The sequence below is a fragment of the Egretta garzetta genome, unplaced genomic scaffold (assembly GCF_000687185.1).
Source record: "Egretta garzetta isolate BGI_Z169 unplaced genomic scaffold, ASM68718v1 scaffold268, whole genome shotgun sequence".
Classification (NCBI taxonomy): domain Eukaryota; kingdom Metazoa; phylum Chordata; class Aves; order Pelecaniformes; family Ardeidae; genus Egretta; species Egretta garzetta.
In genome coordinates this window covers 1,218-28,790 of record NW_009260600.1, presented here as the reverse complement: position 1 = coordinate 28,790, position 27,573 = coordinate 1,218, and the positions used below count along the sequence as shown (strand labels likewise).

General features: G+C 41.6%; 1 protein-coding gene across 1 annotated transcript; it reads left to right on the top strand.

Annotated features, from left to right (window-relative positions):
• Nucleotide 1: 1 nt before the first annotated feature.
• NUFIP1 (nuclear FMR1 interacting protein 1) lies at nt 2-27,362 on the top strand (the record flags this gene model as incomplete). Its single annotated transcript, XM_035900371.1, has 10 exons — nt 2-140; nt 398-486; nt 2,790-2,894; nt 3,541-3,603; nt 3,935-4,011; nt 11,593-11,685; nt 15,662-15,924; nt 20,594-20,722; nt 22,468-22,700; nt 25,310-27,362. Coding segments are annotated over 10 exons (1,536 nt in total), but the record flags the coding sequence as incomplete, so codon positions are not given.
• Between the last annotated feature and the right edge of the window lie 211 nt (nt 27,363-27,573).

Below are 27,573 nucleotides of genomic sequence, written 5' to 3'. Positions count from 1 at the left end.
TTACCCGCCGCCCACCGAGGGCTTCCCGCCGCCCGACAGCTACCCGCCGCCCAAGAGCTACCTGCCGCCTGACAGCTACGTGCCACCCACCCCCTGGTACCCGCCGGCCTACGGAGAGCGACCGCAGGGCCCGCACGCTGGTGAGGTGCACTGGGGACCGTCTCTCGGGCCCATGGACTCCTTCCCAACCCTTTATCTCTGGCATCCCTGGGGCTGTCCTAACCCTTGGGGGTGCAGAGGAGTCCCCCTCCCTCTAGGCATGTGCCCCACCGACCGTGATGGTCCTGCAGCCCTGACTTGTCTCTCCCTTAGGCCCTTCCTGCCACAGCGGGCCCACCGAGGTATCAGGGGGTGTGTTTTACCAGCTGCATGCCTAACTTTTTTTTTATTTTTGAAGGTGGAAATGGCAATTTCTCCCAGAAGAGGCAAGGCGAGCAAGCGCCTGGGTTTAGTAAACGTTTTCCAGAAGAAAATAACAAGCCAAAGGTATGGACTGGGGTTCCCCAGTGCAAGAAAGGCATGGACCTGTTGGAGCGGGTCCAGAGGAGAGATGCAAAAATGGTCTGAGGACTGGAACACATCTCCTATGAGAAAAGGCTGAGAGAACTGGGGTTCGGCCTGGCGAAGAGAAGGCTCCAGGGAGACCTTATTGTGGCCTTTCAATACTTACAGGGGGCTAATGAGAAAGATGGGGACAGACATCTTGATACGGCCTGTAGTGATAGGACAAGGGGTAATGGTTTTAAGCCATTGAAAGACAGCAGGTTTAGGCTGGGTATAAGGAAGGAATTATTTACGATGAAGGTGGTGGGACACTGGCACAGGTTGCCCAGAGAAACTGTGGATGCACCAGCACTGGAAGTGTTCAAGGTTGGATGGGGCTCTGAGCAACCTGATCAAGTGATAGATGTCTCTGCCCATGGCAGGGGGGTTGGGCTGAATCATTTTTGAAGGCCCCTTCTGACCTAAACTGTTCTGCGATTCTGTGTTGTTGATGATCGTGTGGAACTTGCCCTGTGGTACTACAGAGACACCATACTCTTTGTCTAATGTGCCTGCCCTTAAAAGAGAGCAACCATATGATAATCAGTCTGCAAATCTTGAGCCCCTTGAAAGAAAGATACATTTCAACCAAATTTTAACACAGGTTTACTTTAGAAAAGCCCTTACCATGGTGATGCCTGAGTGCCTAAGCGCTCTGTTACATTGTCAGAGCCAGACAGGCAGGTCACCCTGACCCCCCCCGGGTACCCGCCGGCCTACGGAGAGCGACCGCAGGGCCCGCACGCTGGTGAGGTGCACTGGGGACCGTCTCTCGGGCCCATGGACTCCTTCCCAACCCTTTATCTCTGGCATCCCTGGGGCTGTCCTAACCCTTGGGGGTGCAGAGGAGTCCCCCTCCCTCTAGGCATGTGCCCCACCGACCGTGATGGTCCTGCAGCCCTGACTTGTCTCTCCCTTAGGCCCTTCCTGCCACAGCGGGCCCACCGAGGTATCAGGGGGTGTGTTTTACCAGCTGCATGCCTAACTTTTTTTTTATTTTTGAAGGTGGAAATGGCAATTTCTCCCAGAAGAGGCAAGGCGAGCAAGCGCCTGGGTTTAGTAAACGTTTTCCAGAAGAAAATAACAAGCCAAAGGTATGGACTGGGGTTCCCCAGTGCAAGAAAGGCATGGACCTGTTGGAGCGGGTCCAGAGGAGAGATGCGAAAATGGTCTGAGGACTGGAACACATCTCCTATGAGAAAAGGCTGAGAGAACTGGGGTTCGGCCTGGCGAAGAGAAGGCTCCAGGGAGACCTTATTGTGGCCTTTCAATACTTACAGGGGGCTAATGAGAAAGATGGGGACAGACATCTTGATACGGCCTGTAGTGATAGGACAAGGGGTAATGGTTTTAAGCCATTGAAAGACAGCAGGTTTAGGCTGGGTATAAGGAAGGAATTATTTACGATGAAGGTGGTGGGACACTGGCACAGGTTGCCCAGAGAAACTGTGGATGCACCAGCACTGGAAGTGTTCAAGGTTGGATGGGGCTCTGAGCAACCTGATCAAGTGATAGATGTCTCTGCCCATGGCAGGGGGGTTGGGCTGAATCATTTTTGAAGGCCCCTTCTGACCTAAACTGTTCTGCGATTCTGTGTTGTTGATGATCGTGTGGAACTTGCCCTGTGGTACTACAGAGACACCATACTCTTTGTCTAATGTGCCTGCCCTTAAAAGAGAGCAACCATATGATAATCAGTCTGCAAATCTTGAGCCCCTTGAAAGAAAGATACATTTCAACCAAATTTTAACACAGGTTTACTTTAGAAAAGCCCTTACCATGGTGATGCCTGAGTGCCTAAGCGCTCTGTTACATTGTCAGAGCCAGACAGGCAGGTCACCCTGATGTGTGTAGTGGGAGAATGAAGGATCTCTGCTGCCCTCTGAGCTCTTACATGTCATGTGAGAACAGGTGTAGTCTGACTTGATAGGGAAGAGACTCAGGGCTGTAGCCTAGCTCTCCTCCCAGCCCTTGCTAAACCTGTGCCAGCCTGGTATGTTTGCAGAAGTGATAGTTGATGGGAAGGTGGTAGGGGAAAGAGCTGAGTGCAGGGTGCTTTGTTTGGAAGATGAGCGATTTGAACTTCACTTGCATGTTGTTATCTTACCTTTGAAACTTTTGAAACGTGTTTTAATTGATGGCTTTATTAACAAAAACACTCACGAAAGTGTTTCACGCCTAATTAAAAGTAGGAATATCTTGTAATCTTGTAACTGCAATCTTGAGATGATTTCTTTTTTTTTCAGACCAAAAAGAAAAAAGAGCCAGTTTTCTCTCATTATTGTGATACCTGTGACCGTGGCTATAAAAACCAGGAGAAATATGATGAACATATTTCGCAACATAAACAGGTTGATGAGTTTGGCTTGTTTTATTTACACTTTGATTTTCAACTTTTAACATGAGAAGTTAGCTGTACTTGCATTTTGAGTGGAAAACTTGGCAAAGACATTCCAGAGCGACAAAAAGTGTTAGTAGGGGATTTTTTCTGAATGCTGTGTGTAGGGGAGGTCTCAGTTGTGGATTTGGTTTTATTCCTGAAGTAATTTTAATGTCTGTCTTGTGAAGCATTGCTAAGTCACACCAGGGGTAGGAATTAATTCACTGACATTACTATAGCATGTAAAATTTCCTGTATGAAAAGGCTTTATGTGGAAAACATATTTTAAAAATCCACTCCTTTATTGCAAAGATGTATCAAAATTCTAAATTGCAAAGTCTTGCAAATCCTTCTCTTGAGTTAACTTCACGTTATCTCCTGTTATCAGATATGTTGGCTTCACTGGTTATTCTAAAATCAGATGAAACTTAGAAGTACATTATCCCTTCTTACTGTTTTTACAGTCAAGCTTGTTTTGAAACTGAGTAGCTTAAAAGTTCTGTATAACTAACTGAACAGGCATCTGGCACCGAGTTTCTTTCAAGTGTACTCAAATGCTTGTTCATAATTTGTTTGTGTAACTTGGTGTGTCCTAAGTTCACCCCTTTACCTTGCAGTGCACGGAAGAAGGTTGCAATTTCAGCGCACATGAGAAGATAGTTCAGATACACTGGAAGAACGTAGGTATCCCCTGGGGCCCAAAATATGAGTCTATGCAATCTTTATTGTAGTCCCTTTTCTCATTCTTCAGAGGCTTGCTTTCCTCCTTTTGGAAGGAGAACCTGTCATGTCTGAGTAGAATCTGTTGTAAGACAATATTGTGGATGAAAAGATATTTAATACTATGGGTTTTTTTAATGGGTTCATTTTGTAATCGCTGTGTGCAGTCTCACCGCTTTTGGAGATGAAAACAGTGTGATACTACTATAGTTGGCTGAATGATGCTTTTTTTTTTTTCTTGTGTTTTTTTTCTTTCCCCTTTTAAACACCTATGAAATGCTTTTTCCTTAGGCACATGCACCTGGTGCTAAAAGGATAAAATTAGATAGCCCGGAAGAGATTGCTAGATGGAGAGAAGAAAGAAAAAAGTGAGTAAGACTTGTGACCTATGGATTTGTTTTACTGTATTTTCCTTGCGTGATCATTAAATGACAGCTGAAAGGCAGTAGCAGCATGTGCTTGCTGCTGCTGTTGCATTGGCTCAGCGAAACTCCTGTGGTCGTGGTCTTTGTCAGAGTGCCTGAGCCAGGAGGGTGTGAGCTGCAGAGACTATAATCATTTGGATGATTATAATAGAAGGCAAGATATCAACTAAGAAGGAGGTAACTTTCCTGGGTGTTTCGTTTGGTACCTCAGGTTAGGTGAACAACTCGTTCCTTTTAGCCTGATTGCTGAGATGTTTTAGGTTAGAAATGTGTGTGTGTTTGCCTGGTGTTTTTTTAATAGCTAAGAAATCTGGAACTCTGTACTGGCTATAATTGTAACACATCCCACCAGCTTAAGTTGTCCCAGTAGACATCAACAGGGAGTTCTCCTAATTTTTAAGAACTGTGTGCATTGCTCGATGCTTTTCTGCTGAAAGGGAATAGAATGCATGAATGATGCTGTCTCAACTAGTCTAACTTATGTTGTGCCTAGAGTACGAGGTAAAGTTCACATGTAAGCAGTATTTCTCATTCTGTGATGTGAGGTGGTACAACTTCTTTCCATTTACCAGGAAAATCACACTGGACTTCTCTAGGTCTTATCCCACTGATGTTTGGGTTCCCCCCCTCCCCCCAAGTTGAACAGATGAAAATCTACCCTTTTCTAGCAGATGAAAGATGCTATAGGCTTTCCTCACTTCTGTTCCAGACTTGGAATTTAGTCTTGCGAGTGAATGGTACACAGGTTTTGTTTCTGTGAGCAAGAGTCCTATATGCAGGGTGGGAAGTGATAAAAATTGAAGTTTTGAGATCACTGGTGATGAGCTTGAGCAGTGTGCTAGTCACCTGTTTTTTCAAATGAAAATAAACCCAGTTGTCTGATACAGTCTAACTGATGAATCCAGCTTGCATGTGTAAAAGCAATGTTAATGCGCTCTTGTTTTGAACCTGACTTCCCTTCATATGTTTTTACACAAGGGCTTTGTAAAAAAGGAAAAATAAGTGGAATGTATGGTAGGAGTTTTTCTTGTTACCTCCCATGACTTTTTGCTGTATTGAGAAGCAAAATTTCTCCCCATTTAATGGGAAGGAGCAAATCCCTGCAAGTTTAACTTCCCTTTGGACATGGTTTCAGCTTTTTCTGCAAATTTCAGAACTGCAAAGGGAATACTTCACTATGTCAGCACATCGCAGCAGTCAACTGTTGCACCTGCTGTAATTTTTATAAATGAAGATAATCTGTAGGTCCTGATGTGTAGGGTTGTGGGTTTTTTTTTTTAAACAGCTTTTTGTTTGTTTGGGTTTTTTTAACCGTAAATTTCTTTTGTCCCTTATTTAGAATCATAGAATAGAATCATAGAATGTTTTGGATTGGAAGGGATCCCTACAGGTCATCTAGTCCAACCCCCCTGCAGTGAACAGGGACACTGCTAACTAGATCAGGTTGCTCAGAGCCCCGTCCAACCTGGCCTTGAATGTTTCCAGGGATGGGGCCTCCACCACCTCTCTGGGCAACCTGTTCCAGTGTTTCACTACCCTCATTTAAAATGCCTTAAATAACTAGACAAAAATTCCTTGTGATCTGTGCAAGTACAAGTTTGGTGTTAGATTAGTTTTGGTTCCAAGATTTCATTTTATTCAAAAGATACTTGAGGGTTTGTTTTTTCACTTGCTTTCACTCTACATGTTGCTGTCTTCCCCTCCCCCACCCCCAATAGTGATACTTACCAAGTTTTTATTACTTACAATACAAAATGTTTGAACAGAGTTAGCAAAACCCCAAATGTCCATAGGTTTGTCTGTCTTGTGGCCTACACTTAATTTTCTAACAGTACCTCCAAGGAAAGGTACCAATACTTGTGTGCAGTCTTTGCTATACATTTGCAACTTTGTATGTGCTTTTCTGTTTTGGGAGGTGTTTGGGAGAGTTCCTGCATAGTGGCTGATGCTAAGGTTTAAGTGTTGAAATGATGTTTGGAGGTATGTGTGTCAGTACATGCTCTACTGTATACTAGAACATGAAGGAAGCAAGAATTGATGTACAGTCATGTTTAGGTACTGTTTGCTTGGGGAGTGGGTGCTGCAAGTTGAAGCAATGTTTATCTACAGTTAATTAAGGATGTCACTCCGCTTGAGAGTGTTTTTGTTGAGTTTCTAGAGAATCTCATGGCATATACTGTTGGGTTTTTTTACAGATGACTATAATTTGGCTGTGGTACAACATTGCTGAAAGCCTTTGTTCACAGTGTAAATGCAAATAAAGCCTTGTAATCACAACCACCAACCAAAAAAGGCAATATGAGATTAGGCCCTTCTAAGCCAAGGCCACTAGATGGAGTACTGCTGTAGCATATTTTGATACTTCAGTCCTTTGTGTGGGCATCTTGTTTAGCTATAATGAATGGGTGTAGAATGACTACCTGGGTGGCTTTTGTTGCTCTTTGTACAAGGAGGAAGCTGTACTAACATCCCTTTTTTTTTTTAATTTAAAAAAAAAAAAAAAGAGAAACACAGCTGAAACTTTTGTGAAGTGTTAATTGGGTCTCCAGCAAACCATCAGTTTAGTACTGAAGGTCTGTTGTTGACTCACAGTAAACATTGCATTGTACAGGAAAAAAGGACACCAGAGGGAGTCTGAGCTATTAGGCAGTTGTGGTTTATGGTGACAGAAGAAAGCCTTTTTCTTGCTAGAAGCTCCAGTCAGAGCTAAGAATAAATCTTTTCAGGTCATTAGTAGTTTGTTTCCAATTAGGTTGCAATGATTTAATGTGTATTTCCATGCTGCATCCCTAACATTCCTGTCTTGCTTTTTCTTTCAGCAGTTATAAATAATTACTTAGAGTAGAGATTTTTCTTCTTAATTAGCTGCTGTGTTGCTCAGTTGTGTGTCCTGCTAAAATATATTAGAAAGAGTCTGTGTTTAAAGTGCAGCCTTACTTGCACAGAGGGAAGAGAAGGGGGAGAGCTGGTAAGGAGCGAGTGTCTCTGGATGAAGCATGCTGGGTCAGAATGCTGTTTTCCTGTCTCAGTTCTGTACAGTGCCCATTCTTCGCTGCAGCCTTCATGTCTCTGCTTTACCTAAAAGACTCTTTAATGGCTTGTGGCCTGCTGAGCCAGGTAATCCAAACTTAAGCGGACAACAATAGGCATGAAGTTTTTTTTGGGGTTTCCCTGTGTTTTGCAGACAGATGGTTGTGAAGTCTGACATCAGCTTTGGTGATTACAATTACTTTTTTGTTTTCATTTGTCCTGTCTCTTCTAAGTGTTGAGAAATGTGCTGTTTTCAGCATATTTTTTTTCTTAAACACAAGTTTAAAGGGAATTATCTACAGTGCATTTCCTTAATGTGTCAGAATGAGGTATTGCTGCCTTCACTTCTTTCCAAGTGAGATCTAGGTCCTGCTAGCCCATCTGTTTCTAACCAACTCTTCTTGAGCAAAGGTTATCAGAAGGAATGTGGCAAGGCTGCTCTAGTGTTGAAGTGAATCGTTAAACTTAATTTTGCCTAGGTCCTAATACAACATTTGAGGATTTTCTTGATCTTGCATGTTGCTTGTAAATTCTCCCCCTCCTCCCCCTCTTTCTTTAATCTGTTGGGGTTTTTTTGGTTCAGTTAGGGATTGACTGCTCTATTTCCTTGCGGTACATCTCAAAGGCTGAGCACATGCTTAATGAACGAAGACCACTACTGTCAATCACACCGCTTTTAATTAATTTGTGGTTCTTTAGTTGAATAATGATAATCCTAGAGTAGCTTGGAATCCTCCCTGGTGTTACATTTATGGTAGTTAAGTATGTAACAAGGAAAATAATTCTTAGCACCTGGTGAAAGTAGAGAAGACAAAGCAAAATAGAAGGAATGTGTTGGTAGATCAAGGTAAGTGTAGATGCAGTAAAGTTTGCTCTGAACTGCAGAGATGGATTAGCAATAAAACTGCCTCAGCTAACATATGGTATAATCACACTAGAGATGCAATGCTTGATAAAATGCCTGGGAGTCTTAAACCAAGATTTTATCAGCTCTCTGTTGGGCCATCTTTGTTCCTGTTGGGCTATCCATGTCCCCTTTGCTGTTGGTTGTGCGTATGCAGTCAAGACCAGCTCCAGAAATTATTGAGGCAATTTGATCACAGTGCTGTTCCTATAAAGTTGATAAACTTGTATAGCACTGGACTCAGAAATTCATTGTGTAAACCGCTATAGACGCAGGTCTCTCTTCTGTTAGGTATTGGCAAAGCTCTGGTTTTCCACTGCTTGCTAAGAGTTAATTTACTCTGATGTTTATGTGAGCAAGATAGAGTACGCTGGCCTATAAAACATGTATGACTTTGGCTAGTGCATTCATTTATTGAAAAAAAAACAAAAACACAACCCATCTACTCACTAAGGCACGTTAGTGATTATGCTCAATGTTGCCATTCCCTGTCTCTAGAAGCTTAGGGTATCCTTAACATGCATGTCATTTTGTTGGTGTACATGTAATATACTCATCTTAGCCTTTTCTTGTGTTATCCTGACAATTTACGCTGAAAAACTTCGTTTGGATTATATAAGTGTCTTTGATTGGGAACTGCAGCTGCTATGAAATGGGGCTGCTTTCTTGGGCACTGCTGGCTCCTTCAAGAAACCTACCATGTCAGACCATCATGCCCTGGTTTAACTCCCTCTTTTACAAGAAATTGCTTAAGTTTGAAAAGCCTTTGTGGTGACTGATGAAGCTGTCTGTGGTCAAGGTCTGACAAGTTGTTTACAGGACCTAGGTGCTGGGCTACTTGTGCTTCGGTGGTGATTGTAGGTAACATTTTAAGAACCTTGTTTTACTGGGGGAGGAGGGCATGCCTTCTGAGAAGGATTCCAACTCAAGTCAGCTCATCAGATTTTAACACATGGCCTTTTATGTGGAAAGATTCAGTATAGGCTCTTCATTCTGCCTTGTCAAGCCTCTGCTCAGGAGCAGTCTTCCTAAATAAAACCTTCCTGAGTAAGAATCCTCTGTGTCAAAAAAAAAAAACAAACCCCAAATTCCCCTCTCTTTGGTTTTTTGACCTCTCTTGAGTACTTCGTGGCTGTCCTTAGTGAAGTTTGCAAAGTCTGCCCTTCCTGAGTAAGAATCCTCTGTGTCAAAAAAAACCCCCAAAATTCCCCTCTCTTTGGTTTTTTGACCTCTCGAGTACTTCATGGCTGTCCTTAGTGAAGTTTGCAAAGTCTGCTATAAAAGTTGTACCTCAACGCCATAGCGTTTCCATTGTAGACATCTGCCTTCACTTAAGGTCCAGCTGGATTTTGCTGCCTCCATGGGTAGATCTAGCTGATGTTAGGAGGTGCACAGACTTTTTTGTGCTGGGGCTGTGGTACCTGATGAATTGTGGGGTTGCACTGGGGCTGGTACATTGGGGTCCACTTCTTGCAGGGAAAACTGAGGTTGACTTGGCCAGGTCCCACCTGGGCTTAACCCAACCTCGTTGTTGCACAGCAGAGCACCTGGGGAGGAGTGAACTGTCTACCTTGTACTGAGGCTGGTGACCTGTGGACATGAACGTCTAGAGCTTACTGCCCACCAAGTCCTTAGGTGGAAGAATAAACTAGGAGATGCTCATTGCGAATGAAATGAAACACTCTGTGCATATGTGCTGTCAAAAGAGGTACATTTTCTGCACAAGGTAATGGCAGTTAGTAACATGCTATTTAACGTTTGAGGAGAGCTGGAGAAAATAAACACAGCCACTTACAGGTGCCTTCAGGTGTGCTTTTGCAGGCACACTCAGACTTACGACTTGATCTCTCTTTAGCTGTTAGTTACTGCCTGTGTCAACTGGAAGGGTGGTTTAGGAGAAATCTGTCTCTCTTGGCACTGAATCGAATGGAAAGCATTCGTGGAGTCCATTATGGTAGCTCACTGGAGGGAGTGGTAACTCATAGGAATGAAAGTGGGAGGCAGTCACGTCTCAAATCATGTTGTGAGAACGTGTCCAAATATGTCCTTAATCAGCATAACTACAGGAGCACTTTGAAGACTCCTTTGCTCCAGGATTAAGGGTCTTCTAAAAGAAAAAAAAAATAATTCTAAGACCAGCTTGGGGCTCTTTTGAGCATAACTATTTATTTCATAGCTCTCTCCCTTCCTCTGAGACTTGCTCATGTGAAGGAAAGCACCTTATCTTAAAACTGTGGAGAGGTGCCAATCGTGGGGGTCTTTGTCAATGTGAAGCTCTTGAGATTAAATAATTGATTGCAAGCTTGGTGTGTGCCAGGGGTGTTATAATATGGATGAACAGATGTAGCTAACGGGGAAGAGCAGAGATAAAGCATCACATCCCTATGCTGGCTTGAGCTGTGTGGTGGATTTCTGGGAGAAATCCAATGAAAACAGACATTGACAGCTCGTGTTCAAATCCTCTTAAAGGAGACAAGTTCTGTAACGTGTTTAGGTGTGTCTCATAGGAAATGCTTCTCATCTTTTTCCCTTGGTATGTTGTTGAAGCTGTCTTGCATCAGTGTGAGGCTTAACATTCATGTTGTAAAACAGGGAAGATGCATGTGATAAGATTAAATATTTAAAGAAAGATACATGTCCTTTTTGCTAGCTATATATAGTGAGTAGCTGTTCTAAGTTTCTTGTTACTCCATTTTAATAGACTTATCAAATATTTATACTTTGCATTTCTGTCCAGAAGCCAGTGGGGCTGCATGTGCTTTTCCCATTTACCACCTTTATCTCCAAGCACTGGGATTTTGCTAACTAATGTTTACAGAGCAACTGGCATAGCCATTTTGGGGCTTTGAAGGTAATCTGCAGCAAGCTTTGCATGTTAGAACCAGCGTGGTGTTTGTCCGCAGGGAGAGAGGAGAAGAATGGAAGGGAGGGATGGTTTGGGAGGTGGTTATAACAGTAGATTAGTTTTGATCTGCATGACTTAGCAATTTTTCTTGGAAGCAGGAAGAAAAAAGAGGCAGTAATTTTTGTGAAGTAGAGGTCAGTGTGCAAGCACAATTTTGAATATTGCTCGAGAGGAGACTCGTGTCCTTTTCCTTAACTGTCACATTAAATGAATCTTGTGCACCCAGAAGCTGTTCTTATAACCTTTTTTCCCCTGATATTACAAGAACTCAGCAGTTGGTTTGCTAAAGGCATGCTGTACCTTTTAAGATCCTTCAAATACTCCAACTGAAGCACCACAAAAATAAAATTGCAGGACTAAATCATGCTGTTATGTGTAGGGACAAGCAGAGGGTCCATAAGCATGACTGAACCGTTTGTCTGTAGCTTGTTTGGTGGTTTGGTAAATTGGTAGATTTTTTTTTTTTTTCCAATCTGAGTGTGTAAGCATAAATGTATTAATGTATAAATGGTTTCTTGCCTTTTTAAGAAGGAAGCAGTCTGTTAAACTTCCATGAAAAGTTTTTAAAAATATTCCATTTTTTAAAAATCTGTTACATTTATAGAGGATGCTGGTTTGGCTAAGGGTGAATTGACAAGTACAGTGAATCATTTAAGAGCCAGTGAATATTTTTTTTTTCTTCTAGAAATTTTCCTACATTGGCAAACATTGAAAGGAAGAAGGCGATGCAGATGCAGAAGGAAGAAAGAGGAGAAGTGCTGACTACCCAGCAGTTTGGGTAAGTGTTCTGAAACAAGCTTGTTACGTTCTTCCTAATGAGTTCAGAAGTACGCTCTCTTACTGTGGTCTCCCAGCACTTAACTGCCTCTACTGTACACACGATCTAGCTGCCCTTTAACCAAGGACAGGTCATTTGACAAACTGCAGATGTAATGTTCCTTTGTTTACAGTGCTTCATAGTCCACTTCAGTTAAATTAAACAATAATTGTATTGGAAATCTGATGTTCATGCTGAATTCTGCACTCTGGCTTGTTTGAGAAAACCACATTCTAGTGGCCATTCATTAGATCAGCGTAACCTTAGTCTCTGAAAAAGAAATAATGGGGACAGAAGTCAAGCAACGTAATGAATCCGCGTGATCTAATCCTGTAAAGCCTGAAAATGGCCAAGAGAGATTTCTGTGAGCAGATTTGGCTTCTTACTCTCTCTTTTCAGATGATAAATCAATAATCAAGTGAAGAGGGAAGGAAGATTTAACTCTATTTTCGTAGCTTAAATAGTGCTGCTTCTTTCTTCTACCCTCCATCATCTTTATCTACCTTTGTTCTGGGCCTAATACTTAATCCTGTTGGATTTTTAGCTGTTCTCTCCCTTTTACTGTTAATTACTTTCCAGTATGATCTCTGTTCTTTTCTCCTCCCCGCAGTGTCAGTGTTACATGGAACCAGCTAACTTCATTAGCTCTACTTCAGGGCCGGTGGGAGGACTTTTAAGAAATGTTATAATGATCCATGCCCACAGAATATCACTAGTTTAAATGAAAACGACTGAGCTGGAAGGCAGGAGAAGACCCACTTCTAAGGGGGTCTTGCTAAATCCCACTTGCTGCTGCATGGAAGTAAAGCTGGAGGTTGTCTGCTTCTTTTCTTTTTTTTTTTTTTTAAATAGGGAATCACACCAAACAAAATAAAACTTGCACCGTGGTAAAGTGGTTGAACTAGTGCAGAACAGGATTAATGCCAGGCTAGTGTGATTTGTTAAATGATGATAATGCGAATTACCTTGGTGCAAGCGTGTGCTTTGGAAGACCCAGTGTTTGCCCATCCCTCCAGCCAGTTGCCTTTTGTGACTTTGGAAGGAAGGATTTGTAAAAGACTAAAGTAGAAACTTCCTTCAAAAGATATACAGTTGCAGAAGTGCTTTGGGCCCAAAGAACCAAACCTAGGCATTCAGACTAAAGCTGCAAACATATGGAGTTACGTTTGGAGGTTTTTACAAGCAGAGAGGAGTTTTGCTTGTCACAAACCCTTTGGTGGCTACAGGTTTATTTGGTAACTGTTGTGGCTATGAGTTGGGTGCATTATGTAGTCTTAAATGTCCATCAGCAATTACATACTTATCCATTATGTGTGTTAGTAACTTTATATCTGGAAAATGGTTTGGGAAAAACAAAGCCCTCAGCTAGAGGTTGTTTGCGGCTTGATTTCACCTTTAACTCTTGTTGATTTTAGAAATCCATTCTTTTTTTCCCCTCCCTTCCCTGAACTGCTAGCACTATAGTCTTGATGAACTGTCCAAAAAGCTGTAGTTTCTGCTTTGTATATCAACAGTAAAGGTTCTGGCATTGGTACATATCTGGCAAATTTACTGATGCATGAGGCAAAAATAGAATACATCCTGTGCTCTGCAAGCTGTACTATTAAAGCAAATAGCTAAGTAAGATTTAGAAGGTATTAGATACTTAACACTTCTGTGGCGCTTTCCATTTGTGGTTCTCTGAAGTGCTTTACAACTGCTAATTCTCAGCATCCCCACGTGTGAGATTAGAGCTGCAGAAGGACCACTTTAGCAGTCTGTGTGGTGTCTTGCAACAGCTGATGAATAGCGCATGGCGTTTTATCCCTCTGAATGGGAAGTGAAGAGTACATCTTTCACGACGGGAAGGCAAAAGGCAGATGCCAGGCTGATGTTTGGGATGTGTTTGTGACCTTGGGGTTTCTTTCTGGGTGATTGAGGCCCCAGGGAAATCAGAATGTTGTTTTTTAACCCATGGTCAAGGACAACACCTCTAACTGAGTTTGTATTTGCTCAGTATCTTCTAGGTTATACAACAATGTCCTGAATTTAGAGCCTGGTTGTACAAATTCAGAAATGTAGTTCTCTGTCTAGATGGAGTTGAATTATGGGAGCTAATATTAGCCTCCTTCTGTGGATGAGAGACTGATGCACAGAAAGGTGGTGGTTTGCCTCTTGTGCCACAGGGGTGCTATGGTGGATGGCGCTATCAGGGCCGAGCAATCGGTGATAGACACTGTCATGAAATGACTGGGAAATTAAATATGTTTTGTTGAGATACAACATTTTGAATGCTATGGCAGGCCCTGTTCCTCTCTCAAGAAGGACTTAATTAGGCTGGAAAGGTGTGGAAGAGAGGAATATTGGTAATGGGAACATTTCTGTACGGGCAAAGAAGCGGGTGACTTGGAAGGGCTACGTATGATGGAGGTCTAGAAAAATTCCATAGGTGGGAAGAGGTGAATAGAATGCAGTTATACACTGTTTCTTATAACTTGAGAAGGATGGGAGTACCAAATTACCATTTTAGACATCAGAATGAAGACAAACCAACAAAGTGGATGGGAGTACCAAATTACCATTTTAGACATCAACAAAACCAACAAAGTCCGTTTTTCACAAAATATTAACACCTTGCTGCAAGACTTCAGGGATACCAGACATTCACACAGCATGGGACACAAAACCTTCAGTGTCTTGGGAGCATCTCTGGTCAGAGTGGGTCTCTCGGTGGTACAGTGCTGAAAAGTAGGCAAGGAGAAAGGTGACCGTTTGCTTTTATGCTCTTTTTTTCTTTCCTCACATGTTCCACTGGCTGCTTATCAGTCACAAGGTACCAGGTTGGAAATACACCTGTGAGATTCTGCTTGCAGATGCATGACTTTAGACCCAGGGAGAAGTTTCAGGAAGAAGCTCTTGCCCAAGTATGGTATTACACCGTTAACTAGGGATAACTGGACCCCTGCCATGCTGTAGGTGAGGCTGAGGGAGAGAGTACAGAGCAAAACAAAACCATGGGGCTCATTCAAGGCGGTAGATCTTGTATGTCTTTTGTGGTTGTAATGTGCTGATGACGAGTTGCGGTCTTGTTTTGCTGAATTAAGTTTCTGTTGCTTGAAAGTAAGTATTTTCAGGAAGCTTATGTTGTCATTTCTGTATTTGCTTTTCTGTCTGGGTCACATCTATTCTTGTACCTATAGACTTTGACGAGAGTTTTTTCGGCTCTCCAGGTACTGTCCTATAAACATGTTTTGTGTTTATAGGATAACCTGGAAGACTAGTGGAATGTGCTCTTTCCATGATTTAGGACATGTTTTGGGGTTGTTGGTTTGTTTTTCGGTTTTTTTTTTTTTAAATCCATTGTCCTGATAGAAGTTTCTTTTCTTCCTTTTCCATCCGAGTGAAAAAAGTGAACGTTATGTTAGTTGGAGGCAGGAGTAGGCAGTTGTTATTGCAATTGATGGTGTCAGATGGCTGAATGGATTTAGTGCAGCAAGATCCTTCTCTGAGCTGTAACTGGAAAAAGGAGACTTCAGCAGTGGAAGTACACTTATAGCAGATGACTCCCTTTTAATTCCATATTCCCCCTGTATGACTTCACTGATTAAGTGAAGGGAATATTTGTTGGCTTTGTAATGTGAAATGAAAACACTATGTCCTCACACTACAGATGATCAAGAAACTTGTTTAGCCTTCATACCCTTTGCCTTGTCAAAAGATAAAACTCATGAACTTCAAACTCTTCATTTAGGTTCCAGCTTTGTCACATTGCCCTGCCAATGAGATGAGCTGTGACTACCTGTCTGGTTTGTTACCACATGTTAGCTGAGCTGGACTAAGTCCTGGAATCATGCTGTGTTGCTGAACCTTAAACGTGGACCTGACCCATTTGGTTACGTCGATTGATTTTGTTCTCATAGCCTGTCATTTGTATGAGCTTTGTGTTTCTATTCTCCAGCAAAATGAAGGGGATGTGGAAACCTTCAGAAAATGAAGAGAGGTTTGGACAGCAAGGGAGACAGAAGAGAAGACAAAGGCGCCTGTTCTGGAAGAAATTCAGGAAAAATAGTGGCGATTATAATGTACATAGAACTCAACATGAAGCCAATGGACCAGAAAACAGCATGTGTGAAAAGGAACATGAAAAACAGCATGCTTTGGCAGATCAGCCGTGCATGAAGGACATGGACCCTCTTGGTCTTCTGGCAAACAGTGACATTGGTAAGGTGAAGAAATGTGGACAATTATTATTTTAAGTAGTACTGCTGAAAAGATTACTGAACTTTTGTATAGCTAGCAACTTCTGGGAAGAGCTAGGGATTTAGAAAAACATGTAAACTCTGTCCTTGATTGAAAGAGGGCTAACTGGGCAGGTTTAAAATGGGATATCTCTCTCTTAGTAGAAGATTGATGCATTCATGCAAGGCTTTAGAGTGTGCTTGGAGAAGAATAATAATGGGAAACCTGTTGTCATACTGATCTCAGTATTACTGGGAAAAAAAAAAAAAGCCCAGGATTGCTGTATAGTGGATACAACAGGGCCAACAGGGTCCTAAGCATGAAGGTAGTCCAACATCCCCATGCCTAAAACTTGCACTTAAAACTTCCTTTTAAATGGAAATTTCTGTAGAGAGATGTCCTGATTCAGGATATGGTCTTCTAAGAAACTTTCCAGTGTGATTATTGTGGAATGTCGGTTAGTGGTTTATCAAAAGGAAATGGGGTAAATCTTGCATTCGGGGGAGCACCTGCCTAGCAGGCTTGGTCTGTTATGGAAGAAACTATCTTAGTTGTTCAGAAGTCTTTGAGATATGTGTGTGTGTCTGACTGAATTTGTGTCCACGTGTGCTGGTAGGAGGAGCTAAAACTAGTAGACTTCGCTGAAATACCATTTGGAAAGAAGCTGAAATACAAAGTCATTGAAGAGGAAGAAAAATTCTGATTTGGAAAGGCTGACACAAGAATGTTTAAGGCGCTGCCAGCATCAAGCACTTATGTATAAGTTTGCTTGCAGGCCACGTTGATCATACTGTAAACACACAGACTACTGTCTTTCTGATTTTTCTTTGAGAATTAGGCAGCATTAAGTTTTATTCTGTATGATCAAAAAATGCTTGATCTGAAGAAGAGATGATATTGGGAGACAGAATGTAGGAGTGTCTTGGATTTGAATAATGTCTGTGCTATGTATGTTTTAAAATACATTACTTGCTTTAAATCAGTAGTTAGCTAACAAACTGAAGAGGGTTTCTGGGCTCTTAATGAGCACCTCAATTCTATCTTTGTTTTAACCAGTACTTTACCATAATAATGTTATTTTACCTATAATCTCCTGATTAGGAACACTTTTTTTGCCCAGAACACTTGGCTGGGAAAGGCAGCAAAAGGGAAAGTGGTTTGAGCCATAGGGAAGTGATGCTGTAGTAACTTTAGAAAGGAGGGGAAAAGAAATAGCATCTGAGTTGTTTTAAGTTTAGATGCTGAAGGTTTTGCTTGCTAGTCAGGGTTTTGGAAGTGCTGCCAAAAAATTTTGTGTGCAATATTACACATTTTGCCATAAATACTGTACAATAGCCTAAAGGACATGCATCAACTTAGGTTGCTAAACCAACATGTAAAATAAGCAAGTCTTTATAAAGCCAGAAGAAGAATAAAGTACTTTGACAATCAAATTATTTTTAAGGACTATTAAATATCCCTCCGTGGTTTTGAAGTAACAGTATTTAGAATGTGAAAACAAATGGATTTCCTTGTATGAGTTAAGTGAATTACTTAAACTGTCAGCATTTTTCTTTTAATTCTGGTTTTTCCTATATTATCTAATTTACTCTTGATATGCTCCATATGTGTGTGTTTTCTGAAGTATTGCTGCTTAGGTTTTCTGGTGAGCATGTCTTGTTTCCACATGCCAGCAGCAATATAAACTCTCCAGAGAACTATTTATAATAGATTCAGCAGTGGTGCATTACTCTTAGAATATGGCATGTAAGCTGATTTATACTCTAGCTAATTTTAGCAACACGGCTAGAACGCATCCCCTGGAAAGACGTCTGATGCTGAGTTTTTCCTCTTGAAAACATAATCTTCAATTAGTGGGAACAAGAACTCAGCATCCCTGTGCAATTTGTTTATTCCACTAATCTCTGCGTGTTGGGAAACTTAAGTATGCTTAAATATAACTGTATTTCCCCACAGCATCTGTGTTTTACTTAATGATAAAAAGTCTAATTATACCAAAGTACAGCTAGTAAGTTCTGTTATGATAGGTAGGAAAGGAATGTGGTACTTGCTTATTATGCATTATTAAAGCCAGTTGCAGTTTTTTATACTATTGAGCAATATAGTCATAATAAATAATAACAAAAATAACTAAGTAAAATTTAAAAAAAAAAAAAAAAACACAACAAACCATACAACTGAAGTCCCTGATTTTGCTGTATAGGTGCATTTTGTTGGAGTATTTAAACCTTTAACAGCAGCAGCCCTTTCTTTAGAGGGAATGTATTTTTTGCATAATGCATTCACTTCTGTTCAGTGGCTAGTTCGAACCGTGCCCTGGGCTGCATCAGGAGAAGTGTGGCCAGCAGGTCGAGGGAGGTGATTCTGCCCCTCTACTCTGCTCTGGTGAGGCCTCACCTGGAGTACTGCGTCCAGCTCTGGAGCCCTCAGCACAAGAAGGACATGGAAGTGTTGGAGTGGGTCCAGAGGAGGGCTACTAAAAGGGCTGGAGCACCTCTCCTACAAGGACAGGCTGAGCGAGTTGGGCTTGTTCAGCCTGGAGAGGAGGAGGCTGTGGGGAGACCTGGTTGTGGCCTTTCAGTACTTAAAGGGAACCTATAGGAAAGATGGGGAAAATGTTTTTAGCAGGGCCAGCTGTGACAAGACAAGGGGTAATGGTTTTAAACTAAACCAGGGTAGGTTTAGACTGGATATAAGGAAGAAATTCTTTACAATGAGGGTGGTGAAACACTGGAATGGGTTGCCCAGAGAGGTGGTGGAGGTGCCATCCCTGGAAGCATTCAAGGCCAGGTTGGATGGGGCTCTGAGCAACCTGATCTAGTTAGTGGTGTCCCTGCTCACTGCAGGGAGGTTGGACTAGATGGCCTCTAGGGATCCCTTCCGACCCAAAACATTCTATGATTCCTTCAAAGCTAAGAAATTGAACAGGAGAAAACAGAATTTTCCTTTTGATTTATAAGCAGAAAAAGATAAGATGATGAGCCTGTCAGGTGTAAAATTTTTAGGGATCTACTGACCAGGAACAGTCAGTTGTATTCTGTGGTGTGTAATGCTTCCTCCACACGTGTTACTCTCAAAGGGAAAATGTATTCCAGTAAATGTGTTTTCCTAATCTGTTAAAGAACAAATTAATTCTTTAAATTTAAAGAAAATAAAAGGAAAAGGCACCCAACCCCAGTATGGCCTCAACATTCTGGATGAGATAGAAAAAAGCAGCAATGAATCAAAATAACTTGGAGTAAATGCTATTTTCATAATTGCTTAAGAATATGCACATGCTATGTGTTCTCCATTAGAGAAATGCCCGCATTTAGCATGCGTTTCCAATGTAATTGCAAATTGGCATGATAACTAAACCAGTGAGAATCAACCTTCTCACAAAGAGCTCAAACTAAAAAGAGGCAGGTAAGTAGTTTAGATAAATACCTGAGTATTTTACCTAAAAGTTGTTTTACTGAATGTCGCAAGCTCCAATGAATCAAATTGTCAATTGTTAGTGATACATTAGAAGAGAGCAGAGAAACATTTGTGATTTCAAAATAAAGACATCAAATGTTTATTTTGGTAAAATCTTAAGAAGTGTGAGGCAGCTTTCCTGTGGGGCAGGCTTAGGCAGACAGGGGATGGGAGGGGGCACAACTCTTTTCCTTCATCAAAATAAGATTGCAACCAGTGTTTTTATAGAAGTCTCAACAGGCTACTAGTTTCTCGAAATGTTTCTAGCAGTGTGGGGGGGTGTGAATATACCCACATACATATGCAGGTGTATTACTGAAAAGCATTTCCTAGTTTTTCTGCTAATTCTAGCACTGCTCCCTTGAGAGTCTTCTCAAGATTTTTGTTGTGTATAGATCCTTTGTTTCAAACTAAAGCCATCACAATTTTGCATGTTTATCTTCAGGAATTTTTTTCTGGTAGGGGTCTTTCGTAGTGTCCTCAGTCTCAGCATTTTTGGTCTGCTTGCCTCCGGTCTTCTTGGTATTGTCTCTTGGGGTAGGCTGAGACTGTAATACCTCGCTTACTCATGCGTGTCTGTAATGCTCTGCGGGAATTTAAGTATCAAATGGTCTGAAGTACTGCTGAAAACTGATTGTCTAATTTGTAGCATTGGTTCTTAATCTCCCTAACAAACTTTGGTTTTTTTACTATCCAAGAATTTCTTAGCTGTTAAATTCTTGCTTTGAACAGCCTAATTCTCCCCCCAACCCCCCCCCTTTTTTTTAAAAATTTTTATTTTCATTCCCCCTGACTGGATTTTGAATCCTTCTCCCCCACCTCCACAGGACTAAACCCAGCAAGACTTCAAAACATATTATGAAATCCTCTCTCTCTTTACCTACACTGGATAATAAAACCTATAATTACATTTGGTATATGAAGAAAGAACCAGAAAGCCCAAGCTCTCGTTCAGGAAACATTTTTTTGCTTCTGTAGCTTTGCTGGCAGGACTGTAAACCAGTGGTGAGACGACTTTGCCACTGAATGTCTGTACAGAGTAGGCAAGTGTGTGGGTTGGTTTTTTTTCAGTCCATGGTGTTGAGCAATGGACACTGGTCTTGTGTAGCGGTGAGATGGGGATTTAGCAGCAAGGCTGGCTGTTGGCATACAGGAGTATTGGGAAAAATCCCTCTTGGCTTTTGTCTCCCTGCAGAATCTGACAAGGATGAAACGGCAGCCGGAGATGGGAGGCTGGGATTGACTGTTGTTCCCAAGCAGGTCACCTCTGCCCTGAGTTCGTTGTCGGCCAACTACGGCAGCGCGTCCGACAGTGAGCCCGAAGGTGCGTAGCAGCATGTCCTCTGCCCTTCTCCTTTCCCCTTCTCCCCTACCTCACTGCGCTGGTGTGGTCTGCAAGCAATGATAAGATCTGATCACAAATGACCCTTCTTTGGGAAGGGGGGGGACAGATGGACTTCACCTCTTGCATATTTGGTCCTTTGCCATCTCCCATCCAATTGTCCAGGTCCCATTTATTTATAAAAGCAGTATTTATGAGTGCAGTAGCCCAGTGGTAGCTCTTTATGGCTGCATCCCCAACTGCTGAAAGCTGCAGATTATAAGTGCCAGACAGAACCTACATAGTACTTACAATTTTTTGAGAAAAAAACTTATAAAAGAAATCAAAGGTGTTACAGAGGAAAATACAACATGTAAGCTGTGGCTTATATTTAGCAAATATGTTAATGTAATGCCAGTTCAGTGGCTGTATCTCCAGAACACTTGGCTGTGGAAATGGCTGTAATTCAGAGCAATCTTGTACCTGTTGATTTTTAGGCTTATAAAAGTGAACTGAGAAGCTTGTAAAAGGTTTTGCACAGGGATGTTGTTGTGGTCTGCATACAGATCCTTTCCAGTTTGCTTTCAGTGACAGTGGATGCTTGTACTGGTGTAAGCCATGCACAAGGACAGGCTGGGAGGAGTGAAAGGGTATGCTGTTATTTGGTTCCTCTCATTTCCCCATTCCTCCCTCCTCCCAGTCTGGAGCACTAACCTGGGTTACTGGGTGAGCCATCACTTGTTCCCAGTGTGGTCATAGCTCCCGTTCTTGGAGAAGTACCCAGACAGAATGCAGCATTTGTGCAGATAACCGGTGCATGGGGATGGCCTTTTCTGCTTGGCCTCTGCCACCTCTAATGCCTTCCTCCCTCTCCCCCCAGCCCTACAGCGTACTTTAGAAAGCCTCAAACAGAGTTTCCTGAACGATTGGATGGGTTTTTTTCTCTTCTCTTTGCTTGCCTTTTCTCATCAGTGTTTCCTGGGTTGAAGTGGGGGCATAAAATATCTTTGGTTAGGGGGTGTGTCATTGAATTTCCCAAACCTTTTTTCCCCTAGTTGGGAAGAAGAAAAGGAGCCTGTCTTCAGTCTCGCTTCAAATCATGTTTGAATAGAGCCAGAAAAAGCTGTTATGCTCACCCTGTGAACTAATTTCCATCTCCTTGAGGGCTTCTTTCATAAAAGGCTTCTGTGTGTGGCAGTAAGACTTGAACTCTGTAGTACTTGGATTTTTTGCTTCTCTGAGTGTATGCATCAGCATATGGTAGAGAGCTGCTGCTGCTCCTTGTTTTTGCAGATAGTCACTATGCCTTACTCACCCTAGATGGCCTAACCAAAGTTGCAGAGGTCGTCTGGTAGGCAGGGAATTGAACTTGGCCATCCTCTGCCCTAACTGCATCATGATTTTCTTTAGCAGCCAAATTTGCAGCAAGCTATATTGTGAAGCAAAAGCAATGTACTTTCTAAGTGATAACAAGGCAGAGGTTTGAGAATCACACTCAACTCTTACTACTTCTATTTTTCTTTTTGTACTGCAGAATTTAAATATCTTGTTTTCCTTTCTGTGAATGTTTAGAAATTATTCTTTGTTTTTTAAAAGAAACCCCAAACCAAACAAAATCCTCCCTCCCTCCAAGTAAACATCAGGTTATGTGAGCAAGAATAGTACTAATGAGCTGTCAGTGCATGGGGATATAAGCATGTTGAAGATGCTTTTAAGTTTGAGATGAAAGTATGTTCTTTTTCTCTAAGAAATCCCTGTCAAGACTGCAACAAAAGCTGAGAAAAACCAGGCTGCGCTCAGAAATACACCTCAAACTACTTACGTTCCTCGGAGTCGAAACCCGAATCAAAAACGTCCAGAATATGCAGGCACGATGTTGAGAAGCTCGAATTCAAATGCACGTCCCCCCAGAGGGCCTGATAACTGGGGCAAGAAAACATTACCTCTCCTTCCGAAGCGCCGTCCAACTCTGCTGGAAATGGTAACAGTCTTAGTGCCAAAATAATACCTCCTGTACAAGAGTAGCACTGTTTGTGAGCAGTTCTCCTCTTCCCTCTGGGAAGTTAGAGTAGTCTGTTAGCAAAGGTCTTGTCTTTAAATAGCAAATTAGAGCGTTTCATTAGGAGAAAGTGTAGATGCTGAAACAGACAAAGAGAAATACCCTGGTGTGTGTTCAGGTACTGACTGACTTCAGGTAAGAGATGACAACTTAATCATGTGCCTAAAATGAGCTGCACAAAGGACGAAACCTTTATTCCTCCCTCTCTCTTCCCTGTGGTAGTATTTGGTAGGTTTTGTTTGTGTGTGATGCCGTCAGCCTTATTCTGGTCTTCCTGCCTTTGCTATTTGGCTGCCTTCCCCTGATTGAAGAGCAAACAATTTTTTCAGATGCAGTCAAAGAGATCTTGATGATAAGACTGTGGGTGACTTAAACTTAGAGTGGTCTTGAGCTGCAACCTGCACATGCAGGGGTTTCTTCTGTGTAGGCAAGTGTAGGCCAGTCTGAGGAAGTGATGGCACTGGTACCTTGAAGAGCAGGTTGGTGTCTCAGAAGGGTAAAAAGAGGTTTGTAGACGTGAGTCCAAAGTGTTATGAATCTGTTCTCAGTAACAGTGCAAAGCATCCTATTTGGAAGCTTGGTGGCTTTCTTTAATATAAACAAAACTTTGAAGCTTTTATTGCATTTAGTACTCAAAAGCAGTATCGGATGGGTAGACTACTCTCATGATTCTGTAAATAGCCAGCATAAAGCTCCTTCATCAAAGGAAAACTTGCTGTGGGCGGAGCACAGGAGAAAGCAGGGTGCCAGTGGCATAAGGGCTCTGAAACAGCACAGGATGTTTAGGCTAAGAGATACCTGATAAGCCACATCCCAAGCTGCAGATGTGGGAGAAATCCCTTGATAGCCCTTTTAGCACATACTACCGTTGCTGCCAAGAATTAAAACTCCTAGTGACTGAAAAGGAAGTGTTTGCCCTTTGTGTAGCTCCCTAAGCATGCAGTTGTCTTTATCTCTTGCTCTTCAAAGTTGTTGGTGATCAAAGCAGTGAGGACTCTGGAAAAAAGTCATATGAAGTCTCACATGCTGAGAGAAGCTGGCAGAACACTGGAAACCTGAGTTGTAGCTTGCCAGTATAGTCCATTTTTAAAATTGCATTTTAGTGGGTTTTTTTGCCTTTCAGTGTTGCTCAAAACTGTTGATAAAGGATGTGTGCTGTGGCTGTGAATCACAGAGGAGTGCGTGAGACTTGCAGTTAGGCTTCTGCTGTCAGAAATGATCAGGGTATAATAACCTTGAGGAACCAAAGTTGAAATTTTAGTGAGTCACTGTTGAGAATTTATTCAAAAAGTAAGGAAGTGGGGTTGCTAAGAAAAGGATGTTGTATCAGTGAAATAATGATTTAAAAAAAAACAACAACAAACAAAAACAAAAAACAAAGGGGGGGAGGTAGGAGAATAGCTGCAGATGTCTATTGGCACTCATTCGGCAGCGAGCTTGGGCACCACTACAACTTGTCTATTGTAGCCATACAAACACTAATGTGTGTTTAGCCTTTCTGTAAGCTGACAAAAGCCTGCGTAGCATCACTCCGCTGATACCCATCCCTGCATTAAAAAATATAATGCAGAGATACAGTTTTTGATAGGGTGATGGTGCATCCCATCTCTGCCTTTATTTGGCCATTTGGGAATTCAGCAGTTTCTTCCAGTCCGGCAAAGAGAACGTCTCTATGCTGTCCCTTCTCTGCCCTCATGTGCATCTCTTAGTTCAGACAGGAGGTTTCTGAAGGCCCATTTTAGGTGTCAGCTGCTTGTAACACCTCTCAGTAACTAGTCCTAAATAGAAATATGCACACTTTAAATTGGCTGGTCAAACCACTGTTGAAACTTAACAACAGCAACAAAAAAAAAAAAGCTTCTCTGCGACATTACAAGCCAAACTTAGCTAGGCTGTGTAACGTGGACCTCGGGCAAATGATCAGATAGTTACAGATTCAGCTACTTGCTTTAAACTTGTTGTTTGTTCAGAGTACTAGTTCAGCTGATACTCAGAATGACAAAAGATCCTTCAGCCTTCTGGCTGATTTTTTTTTTTTTTTAAATACCAAAATGAGCTTTAGTGAGGTTAAAGGATATGAGAGAGGCCTCTAGCACTTCGATTAAGCTATTAGACTTAGGCTGATGGATGATAGCCCAAACTAGTTATTGCTATTTAAATCTATAGTCTGGTACCTGATGAAACATCCCCTTTCCTTGTATTTATAAGTGCTTTTTAGGGGTTTTCTAATAAAAAAAAATGCATGGTATATTAAATTACAGATACAGTATAACCTGGAAAGTGTAAAAGATGCTAATAGGCTTGCTGTCCTGATGTACTGGAATATGTGGCCTGGAATGCACTCTTTGTTTCGGATGTTAATTGTAGTCCATGATATGAGAACATTGTCACCTGGGTCTATACAGTCAGATAAACTGGGGGGGAAATTCCTGGTATTTAGGTATATTCCACGATGTTTTCTACCACCTGAGCAAACTGAGACTGACAGCAATAGAGGGAAGTGTGCATCATCTTCTCTTCTTTCTTTCCAGTTACTGGCCCAGGACATCCGACACGAAAGGAATGTGATTTTGCAGTGTGTTCGATACCTCATCCAAAATAACGTGTTTGGACTTCATTTTAAAGCAGAACCACAAGCTGAAACAGAGACTGAACAGTCCTCTACAACAACAACTGCAGCAGAGACTTTGACGGACAAATTTGAGGAATCTAATTGTTCTTGTAGCTCTGACCTTCAGTTAGCAGCAGGAGAAGAAAGTGCATTATTAATAGCCCAGGGTGAGAAAGTACCAGTGGATCAGACTTCACAGATGGTTCACTCAGCAGATGAGGACACATGGGAAATCCCGTCAATTCAGTGTGAAGAAGCACTGTAGAAGATGCCTGCTGTGGGCAGGAAAGCAAAGGCTCATCTTTTCTACCTGACGTTTTTTGAAAGACATCAGTATAACAAAATAATCATTAAAGTACATACTGAAAGCTTGTTAAAACCACTTTTCTGATCTGTTCTGCCTGAGGTGGCCATTTCCTTGTGAAAACAGCATCCATGTTGAGTAATTGCATTTCCCTGTGGCAGAAAGGCAGCAGTGGCACAGAGTGTGACCTTCCCTAGAGTAGGTGCGGATCCCTTCTTTCAAGCTTCAGAGCTCTGAATGTTTTACCTTGTTACAAAATGTCTGTCAGTCCATCACCAGAGCCAAGTAGCATTGTGGTAGGGTGGATCTTCATCATGTGGAATCATGGTCTGGTGTGTCTGGGAGTATCTGAGTGTCCAGAAGTATTTCAGTCGACTTTTGAAATGGTAATTCAGTGCATATTTTTTTCCCCAGCTGTTATTTGATATAATATATAAATGGAAGTTATAACTGACCTTGCACCAGGATTCTCCTCCTCTCTGAACTAATTTGTTAATTGAGCAGAGAAGTGGAAATGAGGGTGCAGACTGATGCAAGAAACATCTTTTTTTAAAAAAAAAAAAAAGATACAATAACTGCTTGCATCAGTACTAGGTTGCTGGTTGACCTCAGGTACCCAATATTAAGCCTTAGGCCTCAACTGCTGTTACAGTCATTGCCTGATAAATCTGACTCTTGAAGCAAACTGTTAGTGTTAAGAATATTATCAAAGTTTAGAAAGCTTACCAAGAGTTACTGGTTTGTCCCTCTTTAATATGCATTGGGAATTTATTAGTTGGCCTTCTGGAAGAAAGTCCTCCTTGGAACATTGTTACAATGGTCCTACACCATCCAGTGATGCTTGGTTTTTTTGGTTTTTGTTTTGCATAGAATTGTATGTACATCCATAGTGTTGTGAGCATTAAAGAAGCATCAGCCAAAGTTTAGAAACAAGTTTAGTCTTTTGATTATATTGTGCATTTGTTTGTCACAATCCTTCTTGTCAAGGGCAGATGTTAGTTTGTCACATTGATACTGAAAACATGCCATGAAAATAATCTGTTATCAAAACCTCTACTTCAGGATATTTCTCCACCCTTTGTCTTTTAGTCATGTCTGAATGTTGGTGTTAAATCTCAGGGACAGATTTTATTTTCTGTTCTTTGATAGAAGTCTAGCCTTCCATTCCACTATCTAAAATGTGGAGACTCACATGGGGTGTTTTTGTTGCTTAATAACTGTATTTTCTTTCCTCTAGTTCCTTAACTTGTGCCATACATCTCATTTGTGGTGCATAGAAAACAAAAAATAGTTGAAAATTCTGTCCCACTGCTCTGCTATTTATACCTACGACTGCATATTGTGTTTGTAATGCACCATCTAAATTTATAGAATTATATAAATATCAACACCCTTGTAAAAGTTGTGTGTGTCTCCAGAATGTATGTGCAGAATGGGAGCAGTGATCATAAACATTTATATTTCCAAGGCAGATGATTCATTCTTCCCATGATGGTCCCACGAGCCATCTCAGTCTCACTGACTTGCTTACAGCTCTTACGGTTTTACTGCGGTGAAAATACCAGCAAACGACTCTTGAGCCATGGAGGTCTGGCACTTGGGCAGAACCTGGTTTTGGAGTGGAGTGGTACCAGTGCTGTTGAAAGCATGGGTAACAGCTGCAGGAAAAGAAATGGATGTCTTAGGATAGCTACTAAATTGCACTTTAATCAACCCTTAGTGTGCTTCTGTCCCTATTGAGTTGATGGCGGAGCTTTCTTTGACTGTACACTCTGATCTTGTGTTACAAAAAAAAAAAAAACAAAACCAAAAAAAAAGCTTTAATCTGAATTCTTTATACTGTTGTCATTATGGATTTAAGAATATTAAACTTTCACACA